At 40.2% G+C, this 14,796-nt stretch overlaps 1 protein-coding gene across 2 annotated transcripts in view; it reads right to left on the reverse strand.

Annotated features, from left to right (window-relative positions):
- The window catches only part of pcsk5b (proprotein convertase subtilisin/kexin type 5b), a 57,456-nt gene that overhangs the window by 30,486 nt on the left and 12,174 nt on the right, over positions 1 to 14,796 (reverse strand). For both annotated transcript variants that reach the window (XM_083912978.1, XM_083912977.1), the window contains exons 3-7: positions 11,211 to 11,363; positions 9,300 to 9,443; positions 8,405 to 8,481; positions 2,824 to 2,912; positions 2,030 to 2,202 (exon numbers count right to left, since the gene is read on the reverse strand). In XM_083912978.1, coding sequence (XP_083769104.1) covers positions 2,030 to 2,202; positions 2,824 to 2,912; positions 8,405 to 8,481; positions 9,300 to 9,443; positions 11,211 to 11,363 — 636 coding nt within the window. The remainder of the gene's footprint in view (positions 1 to 2,029; positions 2,203 to 2,823; positions 2,913 to 8,404; positions 8,482 to 9,299; positions 9,444 to 11,210; positions 11,364 to 14,796) is intronic.

Genomic DNA, 14,796 nt, shown 5'->3' on the forward strand with positions numbered 1-14,796 from the left:
TGCTGTATTATTCTCATTCTTTTTGTATTTTACTTGTTTATTATTGTACATTGTATTTCTACTGAGGCACTTTTTATTTATCTGCCTTGACTGGAAAGCACTTTGGATCAACATCTGTTGTTTTTCAATGTTCTATATAAATAAAGTGGCTTGACAGGATTGAACACAAATATGAAAGGAAGCGTAGTAATAAAGTCACAAAACAATACATGGCAAGTCAGTAGTTTCTTTTCCACAACATATAAATATAGCAAATAAATAAATATTTCTTACTCTTGTGTTGTTGAAAATAAAACTGAGTTTTTATAATTATTTTTGGTGTATGTTTCGTATTTGACCAGGTTTTGTCTGAACATGTTGCTGAACTGAGGCCCATTACATGTTCAGCCAGGCAGCTGTTTAATATTTAAATCTAGGTTTCCAGAAGAGGTTATATATGAAATTAAATAAAAACTCATTCCAGATGTTGACGGAGGATCTTGCTAATTGAGAGGCCAGTGCCAGCTCAGACTGAGCTTCACGTTGACTCAAGCCAATGACTCTACCTATTCAATTACACATTATACTTCCAAAATTGGCAGACTTACACCACACAGGCCAGACGGAGACACACTGAACTGGTTACAGTGCTGCTAATGACCGACCGAGTTGTGAAGGCAAAGTTCAGCCAGGAGACAGCATGAGAGTAACTGACAAACTGACTGACACTGTGATTCACAGTTTGTCAAGACACACTCACATAACACACATACACAGATATAAAAGGTGGAATGGAGTTCCTCAAAGGTGGGCTTCGGTCAGGCAGCGACAAGTGAGTTGAGCCCCTGAGTGAGAGGGGGGTCAGACAGGAGCAAATATGACATATGATGACATATGAGAGCGATGGAGAGCGCTTTGAAAGAAAGGAGGGGACAGAGAATGAGAGGGAGAGGTAACAGTGAGATGGACTTGTCTTTTCTCTAATATGCAATTGTAAATTGAATATCTTATTTATTTTAATATTGCTATAGGTGTTTGTTGTTTTTTTATTATTTTTACTCGGACCTGGCCCAGATTATCCGTGATCGTGCTTTAACATGAGTGCCCCCCCCCCCCCCCCCCCCCCTTTTAGCATTTATGATTAGCTATATACTGGGTGTCCAGACAGGGTTAGCCTAATTAGAAACACTTAGAAGTAAAGTGTTGTGCATTAGCAACACAGAGACACACCGCAGCTTTTCACACATACAGCAACACAAGCAGAGTTCAACCCTCCACAGCTGTCAGTGGTATCTCCAACACCTCGGATTTCTGTGATAAACTGTCTCTTCAGAGTGCCACATAGGTACATGTTACACTCACAAGCATGACATCTCCACTCAGCCTCACAAACACACACACAGACAGACACATACCCAACTCGTACCAGTTGGACAGATATCTCCCTCACCTCTGTCTTCTTAAAAGGCCAGCCTGTCAGGAGTGCAGGGTCTCTCTTCTACTCACACTCCCGGTCCTGTCAGTCCATTTTCCCCTCCGTCTCTTTTGTAACATGCCACAGGCACTCAACCTTCACGTCAAAGTTTTCAGCTTCTGTCTCACTTTCTCAAAGGTCTACATCTGCTAAACCAAATGGCAGAAAGCCAGTAGTTGCAGACTTTGTAAATGTAAGTGTGTTTGAGACGTGACCAGTAAATGACTTGCCCCCGCTTATCATCCGTTATAGCTTTTCCACTCCACTCAGTCAACAACATAGCGGCAGATCGTCATTATGCAAAATAAGCTATGAATATGTAAATTAATATATGCTAATAAAGCAGGGCTGCTGTCTAATGTCCGGAGGAGCTTCACAGGTCGAGATTGCCAGGGAGGACTTTGGGATATGAGTATATGAGAGGGAAACACACATATCTGCTTCAAGTTTTTGTTTGTTGGTGTGTGTTTATCATTTCTCTCCATATGAATACAAACGTCAAAGTCTTGACTGAGTAATGAAGCACATGTTCGTTTGTGTGTGGATCTGTTTGTAAGGGTGTGTTCATATGCCCACCATGCGAATGCCATTCTCGAAGGCCTGCCTGGCCAGAGACGCTGGTCCATCCACGGTCTTCCCATCATCATCAGGTCCCCAGCTGGCGCTGTAGATGTCTATGTGTTGCGGCTGGAGACTCAGAGACTTGGCTTCCACCATATCAGTTACATCGCCATCCAGCATTCGCACACCTACAATACACAAACTGGTTTCATATATGACCTGTATATTGAATTCTGTATATGAACTGTTTAACAATTAAGAACAAGTAAAAAGTCTAGCTTAACCATAATAAATTAAACCCATGTCATTAAGTAGGCTAATCAATATATTCATTAGCAAGTATTTGTACATAACATATATGTTTATTATATGTATTTTATGTATATTTCTATATGCCTGTATGCCAAATAACACCTGATCGTATTAGAGAAGCTCTTAAACACTTAAATAAAACATATAGCTCCTCTTTAATGTCTGCAAATCTCTGGAACAAGATCTCTGTACCCAATCACAATGTGTGTTTACATAAACTTCCGGTTAGAAAACCCCTGCATCCATGCAAACAATTCAGAGGCGCTGAGCAAACAGGGGTGAGGAACAACTGGAAATACTCTAATCTCATTCATCTAAAATGCATGTTTGATGCTTTCGATTTCAAATATCTCCTCGATGTTGATAAACTGCCAGCTGTCTACCAGGAAGTGATTGTTGTCTGATCAATCAGTGACACAAAGATAAACTGAAAACACAAAGTTCATTGTAGTTACACCAGGTTGGTCTGAATTATACTGCAGGCAAATATAACTCACCTCCTATCCTGGCGTTGTAGGCAATTCCCACAATGCAGTGGGAGTTGTTTGCGGCTGCAGCAACTTCACCCGCACACCGTGTCCCGTGTCTGAGGAAAAAGCGGGAATGATATTACACAAATCACACATGTATACACGAGCAAGGACACTTACACGTAAACACACATTCCTGCTGATGCAATCCTAAACAAGACTGTTTGAGAGTAACAAGTCTTACTAATGTAGCAAACACTATAAACATTTCTATAAATCTTGTTTTTTCCTCATAGGCCTAACAGAAGAAGAAAGACGGAAGAAAAGTCAACATCCTCAATGCCAATGATCCCCAAATGAGCAAACACACAAACAGAGGCACACACTGGCATTTTCCCAGTACAGCATGCAGCTGAAAAACAATGTCCAACATAGGGCTGCATGATATGAGGAAAATAACGCTGTTTAATATTTTGATAACAATATAACTTGTGATAAACAAACAGATATTAAGGTGCACTCAGTTCTGCCTTTCCGCTGCTGTCAGTATATTGTGAAAATACAACAAATCTGAATACAAAAGCCATCATTAAAAAATCGTTTTTTTCAGTACAATTTTCTACTGATGTTCTGTTTCAACTAACTCAAAAAGTGTCTTTCGCAATGTGTCACACACACACACACACACACACCAGGGTAACATTCCACCAGTAACTGCAGTGGTGACAATCGTCCCAGGTCAGCAACCAGCGTAAACAAACATGAGTATGTTTGTACCTTCCGCCTTCTTAAAAACACCACTTTCTGGATCCACACACACGAACACACACACACCTCCTGCAGAGAACATCTGCATCACAATACCCCCGGAAACAGCTCTGACCGCTGCCATGGAAACCCAGCATCTAGCTAACCAAACCCCCGGGAAGGACGCAGGAAAGTTTTAAAGTCCGGGGAAGCCCTGCGGTAAAAACTGTCTCAAAGTAACTTGATGATTTTAAGTTAACATTTATTTAAGAACATGATCAGGTTGAGGTTTGAAAAAATATTTGAGCATTACTGTCCTCACTTAGCTACGGTGTAACATCCATGCTCAGCAACTTCATCAAAAATGTATTTTAACTGCTATTAAATCATATAAAAATGCCCACAAGTAGGAATTATATATCTCTGACTTAACTTTTCCTCCCTTTCATCTTGACTGGTGCATTATACTGAAGGTGTCATCCCTATGTTCCCAGGGTCCTCATAAGAGATTTGTAAGGGCTATCTTTGCAGTTCTAATTGCAAACAAATTAAGGAAGATAGATGTTTCAAATGCAGTTTGAATGTTAAAAATCTGTCTTGGAGATATAAATGGCAAAAGTCAAGAAAACTGTCTTGCGGGCAAATCTGATGGTGTTAAATTTCAGGAGGTATAACGTTAAGTTGGCTGTTGGCTGTAGGCGGGCAATGTCAACATATTGACCCAGGGAAACATACTGAACATCTGACCGCGAGGAAAAAGGAATAAATGAGAAAATAAAACCATTTGAGGAACACAGGACCCTGGGAGCATGGATACACCTCTGCAATGAACAGTGAAATGCACAACATAAGCTACTCCTCCAGGGTTTGTGCAATTTCCTTTAACTTATCATGAACTTAGTGGAGTGTTTTGCAACCTTTCCTCCCACCTGACAAAAGTACTTTAGCTTGACCTTTTTTCCTGTGCTGCCTACACACGGGGGAAACTGCACAGGGGAAAGGACATAGGCTATCCAAAACACAAACTATACTGTATAACATTGAAATCAGAGCAAACACGTGTAAATTAATCTTTTGCCATTCTGGGAAATATGCATATTCACCTTCTTGCCCAAAGTTAGATTGCTATCACTTCTATGTCTGTTGATATACTGCCCTCAGTCGGTTAGCTTAGCTTAGCTTAGCACAAAGACCTATTTCTTATCAATAAAAAAGGTGTCTAACTGAGGTTAGAGGTGATCATAATTGTTCACATGTTCGGCCATTGTTGTCTGTTTTGTTTCAACAGAGTGTTTAGACTGTATGCTAAGCTATGCCGCGGTAGCTTCATATTTAACAGACAGATTAACACTGGCATCAGTTTTCAAATCTACTCCCAGTAGGAAAGTGAATAAATTAATTTCCTAAAAAAACTATGATGTCAACAACACCCTGATCACTGGTGTTCAAGATACTTGGGAGAGCTTTTTTGAAGGCTTGCATGACTTACTTAACTGTAGTTAGTATTGCCTATAGTACCGGTAGATAGTTAGCACGCCGCAAGTTTGGAGAAACACACAGGAGTAATGACAAAGAAGCTACTGAGGATGGGGGCAGCAGTTGCTGTAAAACCTACTTTCGTCACTTTGAAAAAAAAGGCCCATCTAAAAAGTTCAATTTCAGTTTAAGTGTAGGCTACGCTATATTTAGAATATTTCACCACTTTACCTTGTCATCAGACTGCCCTTTCCTTTGGCACTACATTTTCTAAACGTATCTCCTACGCACAAACGCAACTGTGCTGTGCACTGTATTACGGCGCAGACCAGAAGTTTGACTCAGGCTTTCATGGAATAAATAGTACAAAAAAATAAAAAATGAGTGATTGGAACATCGATGACAGCAGACAAAAGAGAGGGAGACTGAACGCCCAAAAGAGAAAGGGGAAACTTCTCTGGAAACTGGAAGAAAGCGCTGTTTGACTGCAAGGTAAAATTAAATTGACTTTTTAGCTAAAATACATTTACATTGCTCAGCTTCTGTGTTTTACTCCTGTCTGTTTCTCCAAACTGGGGTCATGCTAACTGTCATCTACTGTAGGTAACACGCACTGACTATGAAGTAAGTACCTCACACAACCCCAAAAAATAGCCAAACTATCCATTTAACAGGATTTGGGCTTTCCTCATTTCACAGATATCAGAGCACATATCCAGTTTAGATATTAGATGTGATATCATTTGTAGAAATCTTGCATTAAATCCTCTGAAGGGCATGATGAGTTTACACATGAGTATACACAAGTGAAACTGTGTGGGTTAAAAAAAAAAGTAGCATATGAAATGGCTGCAAATCAGTGATAGGCCCCTTTGTCACAGTTAATGAGCCAAACTGCTGGCTCCCTCTTTCAAAACGCTTCAACAGTCTTCACTCAGCTCACTTCACTCCACTAATCCATAAAATCGTCTGTCTGGCCGTCTTTGCAGTCTTTGTGTTTGCCTGTATTTTCCATTTTCCACACATCTGTGTCACAGGCGCTCAAGGATCTCTACTTGTTTCGACCAGAACCAATGGATAATAGTATGTCGGAACAATACACACTCACACAGAGTAGTTATTCAAAAACAAACACACACTTTTTAACTTGCTGAAACTTTCAAAGCTCACATTTGAAAACTTAAACTCACATTTGACTCTCTGTGGTAAACAGAGAGTTAAACAAGAAATATATAATTTATTTATTTTTAAAGCTGTGTTTCCCTCCTTCAACAAGCAAAGTAGAAAATCTTATGTTTACTGTTTTCGTGAAGTAGGATAACTGAGAAAAAAGAACCGACGGCAATAATGAAATTGTTGCTTGACAAACTGATTGTAGATCTGTTTTTTATATATATATATATATATTTATATATATATATATATATATATATATATATATATATATATATATATATATATTAACAGAGATCGTATCGTTTTAAACAAATAGTATCAAAAAAGTATTAAGTATAGTTACTTTTGAGAGCCTTTGTAGTTTTTAATTTGTTGACAAAAAGACATTTTCTCCACGCTTTCTTCGTTTAAAAAACGCATATCTTTTGCTACGTTAATGCCTTGCTTCCACGCTACTCTTGCGTTGAAAATGCTGCTTAGCCCATTTAGGTTTGAAAATTCCAGGGTGTTTGAGTCTGGACGGGCAAAACTGGGGACCCTTGGAAACAATGACGTAGACACCCAAATCAGTCAGTTATATCAGTTAAGTAGGCAGACATACCATTTGTGATTTCATCCTTCCTGTTGGTACTCATTTCCCTTTGCCATGGCTTCCTTTGGCAATGGATAATGCTCCTGGCACAACTGTAGTAAGTCTCTGAATTTGTGTTGCAACAACTCAGGACCCAGGACCAGGTGGAGAGATTATATCTCCACATTGGCCTGGGAACGCCTCGGGATCACCCAGATAGAGCTGGTTAGTGTGGCCCGGGAAAGGGAAGTTTGGGGTTCCTTGCTCGAGCTGCTGCCCCCGCGACCCGACCCCGGATAAGTGGTTGAAGATGAGTGATGATGAGCAACTCACAACATGTTTTCCACCACCATTACAGCCTTATCCTCATGTGTTACTTTCAGTAACAATTCCACCTTATCTTCGGCCAATGCAAATAAATCTCTGGACTTGGACTCTGGCTGTTCTTCCTACAAAGTATTTTATGTATTTTAAACTTGTATATCTATGATTTTCAACTGCAGAGTACGTTAGACGAATTGTTTCCTGTTTGCATCCACACGCACATGCACAGACAGAGATTATTCCTGATGCAGAGCTAAAACCCTTTGAAAACTAACTATGATGCCTCAGACATGAAATCTGTGATGGATTATCAGTGTAAAATATTCAAAATCAGCAGACACAATAGTTGCTGGTGCATCCAAATATGTTACTTCTTGCTTGCTTTTTTCCTCCTGCTGACAATTAAAGTACAGCTGTTGGCACCACTTGTGCACAACAACAGGTTAAAATCCACAATAATTACATCATTTTTGTTGCACATGCAAGACATGGTTTAACAACAACATGCAGCCTGTCGGATCTAAAGTTAGAACTATTCTTCGGAAATCTAACTGTGTTTCTTGGCTTTCTGGCAGGAGGACCAGTTTTAAATTGCTGGCCACCACACACCAATCTTCCAAATGTATTCCATCAGACTCCCTATTCTCAAGGAACATGTGGCCTTCGTATTTAGCTTAAACTCAAATTACCTCCAGTTTGTTAATCCCATAAGATATAATTTGTTGGCTAAAGAGTCCAAACCAGATTTCTGTCCACACAAATGCCACTATAGGTCACTACAAATTCAGCTTTAAAAAGGAAACCAGTCCATTAAGCTGCATCTGTAGGCCTCATGTCTCTTTAAGACAATGCATTACCAGCAGGGACTGGGCCTCTGCCAAAGCATTTGGGCTGCTGCAGCCCAACACACACACATACACACCAAAAATCAAGGCAAGTGCCCGGACAACGAGCCTCTCTTTTTTTCCTCTCACACACACACACACATACATGCACTCGCTTACACATATACACACACCAATTCTTTCAAACAGAAAAACCACAGCCAACCCACAAATGTCACAATCACATAGACTAATGTAACTCATCACACCCACAACAAGGTCAGGGCTCAGCAAACACAAACATTAATGGCTTCTGGTAAAGATCAATCAGAAAAATACAGAGAAGAGCATTGGGCTGACTGTAACCCCCAAACACCAAAGACACATTTTTCCCTTAGTTATTTTTACCTGAACCATATTGAAAAAATAATTGAATAATAACACTGAATGTCTCCATCCCATTAGATCTGGTATAGATTTTTTTTCTTACTTGTTCTCATTGGTTGCGTCATATCGAGGCATGGGATCCATATCGTTGCCATTGACATCAAAGCTGGCTTGAGGGTCCTGTAGGATACACAGAGGTCAAAACAAGTACATCAATACCAAAAAGACCGCTGCAATAATGATCAGGGGAGAGAAAACATCCAACAGGTAAATTCACAGGAAAGGTAAGTTTTCTCAATCAAATGCAATCAGAGCAAACTCAATCTGCACCGCTTGCCCTTCGGCATAAACAAATGCAGGCATTAAGAGTAGCTAATAACAACAGTGCAGGCGCTGTCAAACAAGGTGTGAATCATTTTATCTGCAGTTGATTGATGTCCACACCTGCTGCCTCAGGCCAAGAAGTTACTCTAACTATCTGGCCTTGGTAGACATACCTCTGCATGCACAGAGTAAGGGCGCACACTGTCCATCCGTACCGTGTCCAAGCACGTTTCACGGCTAAAGTCTAGTTCGTTTGACCCGTGTGAGTGCAACCGTACCGTATGTGGGCTTTTGTAAAGCACATTTGCACATGTAAGAGCACGAGCTTGCACACGTGTACGAGCACGAGGCCTATGGCGGTTCTGACGTCATTTTATGTGCGCCTGTTCAGACATAGAAAAAAGAAGGACGGACCATGCGCGGACATTTAAAACAATGGCGGCGAAAGGTTCACATTGGTGTGATGCGGAGGTGGAGTGTTTACTGCAGATTTGGTCAATTGAAAATATTCAAAAACAGTTGGACAAGATGCACAAAAACTCTGAGGTCTATGGAAAGATTTGTAAACAAAGCGACACATCGCGATGACGTCAATCAATGCGTGTGACGTGTTACGACACACGCACACGCACACTCACACACGCGCGCACGCACGCACATACATACACACTCACGTAGTTCTGAAAGAGGTCCGGGTGGTTCCTCTCGATGCCGTCATCTAGTATGGTCACCACCACGTCTTTACCCGTGTAGCCTCTCTTCCACGCCCCCATGATGTTCATGTCCGACTGGCAGTTATGGACGTCGTCGTTACAGTGCTAGAGAGATGGTGGCAGCAGTTGGACAGAGAGAAGGTGATAAAGGAGAGGGGAATGGGGAGAAACAAAACAAACACATCAGGGTCTTGTAGATGCATAATTTTCAGTATCAGCATAAGCATTTTCCATATAAGGACAAATCACACAAAAGCACTGCATGTGCCACAAGCTGATATTTATGTTCATGCCAAAAGGCCATTTCGATACCTAAAATTAGGGCCTGACCAATATGGGACTTTTGAGGCAAATATCGATTTTAGACAGAATAAGTAAATATTTGAGCTGGAATGAAAACAGAAGTTTTCGGTTTAGATTGTGCACTGACATGACTATGCAAAGGTACTATTAAACTTTTCTTAGCTGTTCTGTGATTGAAGACATCCATGATGGTGTTAAAGGGGGATTTTGGTATTTTTCCTTCTGTTTCAACCAAACCTATTTCCCATTGTATTTCTGTGTAAGGGACTCAACAACTTTTTTTGAAATTGGTCCAGGAATGAGCATGAGCGCTGCGAATCAATCTTCCATGTATCCCAGCGAGGCAACTCTGCACAGTCAATGTACGTCCACCAAATATGTTTGTTTTTGCAACTGACAGGCTCAGATTATTATCATTATAGAGACCAAAATGTCTTTGATAGGCCGTTATCGGCTGATCTGAGCTTTCGGTCTTGCTCTACCTAAAATAAATTGGATTTGATTTTCACAACAGAATCAAACTTCTCACAAGTCACTTAAATCCAAGTTGTTTGACATTTTTATGCAGCTTCAGTGTGATTCAAAGTCAAGTCTAACTCACTTATAATTTCATGTGTCTCTTGATTTATTTAAAATTACATATAAAAATACACAAATGGACAAAAACACTGATTCGAACCATAAGCTACGCGAAGTGCTTTGTTAGAAATGTCCTGAAGAAGCTTTTATTTCTCAGTAAACCTGAAAACACCCATTAAGTTCAGAGAGTTCTAGAAAAATATGTTTAAAACCTCTGGTCAAAGTATTCTCAGTTATCTAAACGGAGTTAAAAATTGACAGAGCAGAGAATGCACGCGCACACACACACACACACACACACACACACACACACACACACACACACACACACACACACACACACACACACACACACACACACACACACACACACACACACACACACACACACACACACACACACACACACACACACACACACACACACACACACACACACACACACACACACACACACACACACACACACACACACACACACACACACACACACACACACACACACACACACACACACACACACACACACACACACACACACACACACACACACGCATCCAAATTTCTGCTTTGTGAATTTATGTGTGAACACTGAGTTCTGCTTCTCTGAGATTGTCAGAGTATATTTCTACCTTTCCTGTGACAAATCCTAATATTGCCATAGCCTGACTCTACCCCTGACCTGGGATTATACATTTTCAAATTGAGGACATGTCGTCAATATGGCTTTTTTTATTGTTTCATTCAGTAAAACACAAACATAAATCCCTAAGCTCCACTGACCCTGCGGTAATGAGGATCATGCCATGACCTCTACTGACCTTTGACCCACAAACTGGATAACAGCACGCAATCCTCTGAGAAGAATAGATGTATTGATGACCCTAAATTGTTTATACTATTTGCCTCAGAATTTGTGATATTATTGTTTTGGGGCAGTAAACATGCAAACAGAGAGATTTATTTAGTACGAATATACAGTGCACTCACAATGTACCACATACTGCTCCACTTGGCGTCATTATAGAATATGTTGGTCTGGGCCGGGCTGCTGTGGGCGGGGCTTGTCAGAGAAAGGGGCGGGGCTGGCTTATAATCCCTCTTGATCCTCCTCTTCACCACCTGCTGCTGTATCCACTCCACCTGAAACACACAAACACAGGACATAGAAAAAACTTAGTAGGCATCCAGTAATACCACACAACAAAGTAGAATTACTTCACACATAGTAACCTTTGAAATGATGCGTTCTTGGTAACACAATCTTCTGGAAAATACATAGTTCTGGTCTTCTAACATAATGGGTGCTGCATCTTCAATAACCAAGTGAAAAAGCAGTGGCTATATTTTCTCTTCTTTGCGTTATGTGATGAACTCACAAAACCATCTCCAGAGAAAAGATATGGATAGTATACAGTGGCGCCCAGCCAGCGCAGACAGACAACATTAGAAAGCAGCAGAAGAGAATGTATTTTTTTTGTTATGGGTGAGCCATGAGTCCAAATTACATTTTTAACTGCAGGAGAAAAGGATGCTGAAGAGAAATACATTATTCTATTCACTTATAAATGTGTTTTTATTTAGAAGAAAAAACATTTCCATAGCTGACAACGCTCAGGTGTAAAGTCATTTCAGCCATATGGCTCTTCTGTAAATGACTTTGGTACTTTTTACTTGAGGTTACTTGCCCATCCTCCTGTCTGCTTTTCCAAACTGGGGGTGTGCCAACCGCCAACTACTGCAAGACTACGGATAAGTACCTCATACAACTCCACTTCAAAAATCTAAACCCTTTAAATGTGGCAACGGTGAGCAAATTAAGATTACTTAGAGAAATAAAAAAACCTGTGTTTAAGAAGAATCCTACAAGAGTTTAGTAGTGGACCACATTTTATTCTATCCATCAGTTCACTTCTCCCTTTCTTCCAAATGGACAGACCAATGCACACATATGCAGCGAAGACATAAATGTCTCTCAGGTAACATCAATCTCTCAAATGTTATGGGCTCGCTTCAAGGCGTGAGGCATTCCTTGGCAGGAATCTCACTCCACTTTCAGATGGAATTTTCCGATTTCAAAATCAGCATTGTTGGATCTGAACAAGAGGGCTGGACCCACTAGCTTGGCCCTGGTCACCTCTTTTTAAAACCTTGAAATCTTGTGTTTAGTCTAGCTGAAGTCCTGCAGACTTCATCTGTCTAAAAAGACTCCATGAACAGTTTACATGTGCCAGCAATGACAACACAAAAACTGAAATATGAGCAGGCATGAAACTGGCAAAACACAGAGAGGGTGCACGTGTCAAGCTGTATGAGAGTGTGTATAAATTTCTGTAGTCATTTTACAGGGTCTGAAGTTTGCACATGATAGTGTGACAGCTAACAGTAGGATTTAACAGTAGGATTCTTTCAATATACTTCAGGAATACAGCATGTACAGATGAATTGTTGTGGAGCTACTGCTTATTCATACAGTAATTAATGTACACTGAAACACACCATGTACTGTGAACTTAAAGTATCTCTGCGCTCTTAACAGATCAATCAATAGAATAATTTTCACAAAATTCACAAGCGTTTTGTGGCTCCGTTTGCCATACGGAGAAGTCTTAGGCTTTAGAGAACAATGTCCAACTGCAAAGACGGAGCATTTCTCCACATCAATACAGATCCAGCAGACAGAGAAGAGAGAAAACCTGGCATAATGACTGCAGAGTGATTATCTGGTCTCATGCACTGAAATAATCTGCCAGGCTCTCCAGAGAGTTGGAGAGAGGCAAAGAGACAAGATAAGAAGAGAGAAGGAGAAGTGATAAAAAGCTGAAGAGAACAAGTCCCAGGAGTCAATAAAAAAGACTGTGCTGGAAGAGAAGAGAATTGAAAACAAATACCAAGTGAGACCAAAAGACAGCAAGTGAAGGGAGGATGATTGATTTTATAAATAACATTGATTCAATAACTCAAGTATGTAGCTCTTTATAGATCATGAAGGCATGAAAAAAAGCGTTCTGTAAACAACAAATGTAATAGAGCAATGTGTAGACCTCCATTTTAAGATATGTGAAGAAAAGAGATGGCGGACCAGGGAAGAGAGAGAGAAAAAGATTAAAAGTCACAGTGAGACATTTTGTTTTAGCCGTCTGTTGAGGTCTCAGCTCATTTCACTCCAAGTTCTGTCAGGACCATCATCTTCAAAGCAACCGTTTACACACACCATTAGCCCCGAAACAACACTGTCATCAGAAATTGTGCATGTGTGAATGCAAAAGCACTGGTGTATCATTTCAATTGGCTTACATTAGCATCACATCAACCTCAATCTTTGATCAGCAGTGTAACTCTTAACTGCTCTTGTCTGTATCTTGATTTAAGGACGGTCTGACGATGAACGCATCGCTGCCTCTCATCTCGCCACCAATCCCCAACATCCTTATTTCTTCAGGCTGACGAGATGGAGCAAGGACTTTACAGATGGTAAAAAATAATTAATGATTTTGCTGAAGTTGGATCCCAATTAGTGTATAGTTCACATTAGATGTTTCTGATCCAAGAACTTTAGGGATTTCCGAACACTTTGCTGAAGTTGCCTAATGAACAAGGACATCAGCTGAAGACCCTGAAGTATCATGCGTTGTGGGAGGCATTTACTGAAATGTGCCTCTGTAAGGTGCTTAAAGTGCTGAGTTAAAGTTACTTCATATCCTACATATTGACTCAGGGTAGTGAATAAAAGGGGTCATAATGCACTTCTAATGCATTGTTTTATCTGCAGGAGCAGAAACACTCAAGTGTTCATCTACCTTATGCAGTCCAGATTATATTGTTTTGTTCTCGCTTCAGTGACACTTTCTGAAAAATGAACCAAAGGATGAGGTATTTCATCCGATTACTTTCTAAGGTCTGTGGACTGAAAACTCTACTTAAGGTTATTATAAAAAAGAGAAGACAGAGTAAAAAAAAAAAAGTTGGATATTTAAGGTGCTCTTCTCAAAATACTGAAAAACTGGGCTAGGATTGCCTCCACACGGCTCTCACCCAAATATGTGAAATAACGCAGTTTTTTTTCACGGTCACATGCACGCACAGCCAGACCGTCTAATTCTCTGCTCAGGACGCTGTTTATATCTTCACATAGAAAATATTTGTTTGCTGCTACATTAATGTTCTGAATATCGAGAACAGCCCCTTTAAGTTTGTAAAGCAGAAATATGTTGTCAGTCTACATCTAAAGTAGTAGATGCTGTGAGAATTTCCCGTTGGTCATCAACATCGTCATTTTCAGTAGGAGGGAAGCCAAAAGAAAACGATTCAGGCAAACTGACCAACAATTTGTGTATGAAGACAGAAAATCAATAACTCCAGATGTTTCAATGGGAGAGGGAGTGGCATTAATATCATGAAACACCACTGCTGGTGTTACATATATAAATTCTGTTTATACTGTACACATATACACACATAACTCAGCCCCAACTGCCAGATGTGCAGTTTTCATGCATTTTTCCAGCGACATAAATCTCCTTCAAAAATATCAGAAACATGGTTATAATATCTAGATATACTGTAAAAAAAAAAT

This window comes from Echiichthys vipera (genome assembly GCF_963691815.1).
Source record: "Echiichthys vipera genome assembly, chromosome: 4".
Taxonomy (NCBI): Eukaryota; Metazoa; Chordata; class Actinopteri; order Perciformes; family Trachinidae; genus Echiichthys; species Echiichthys vipera.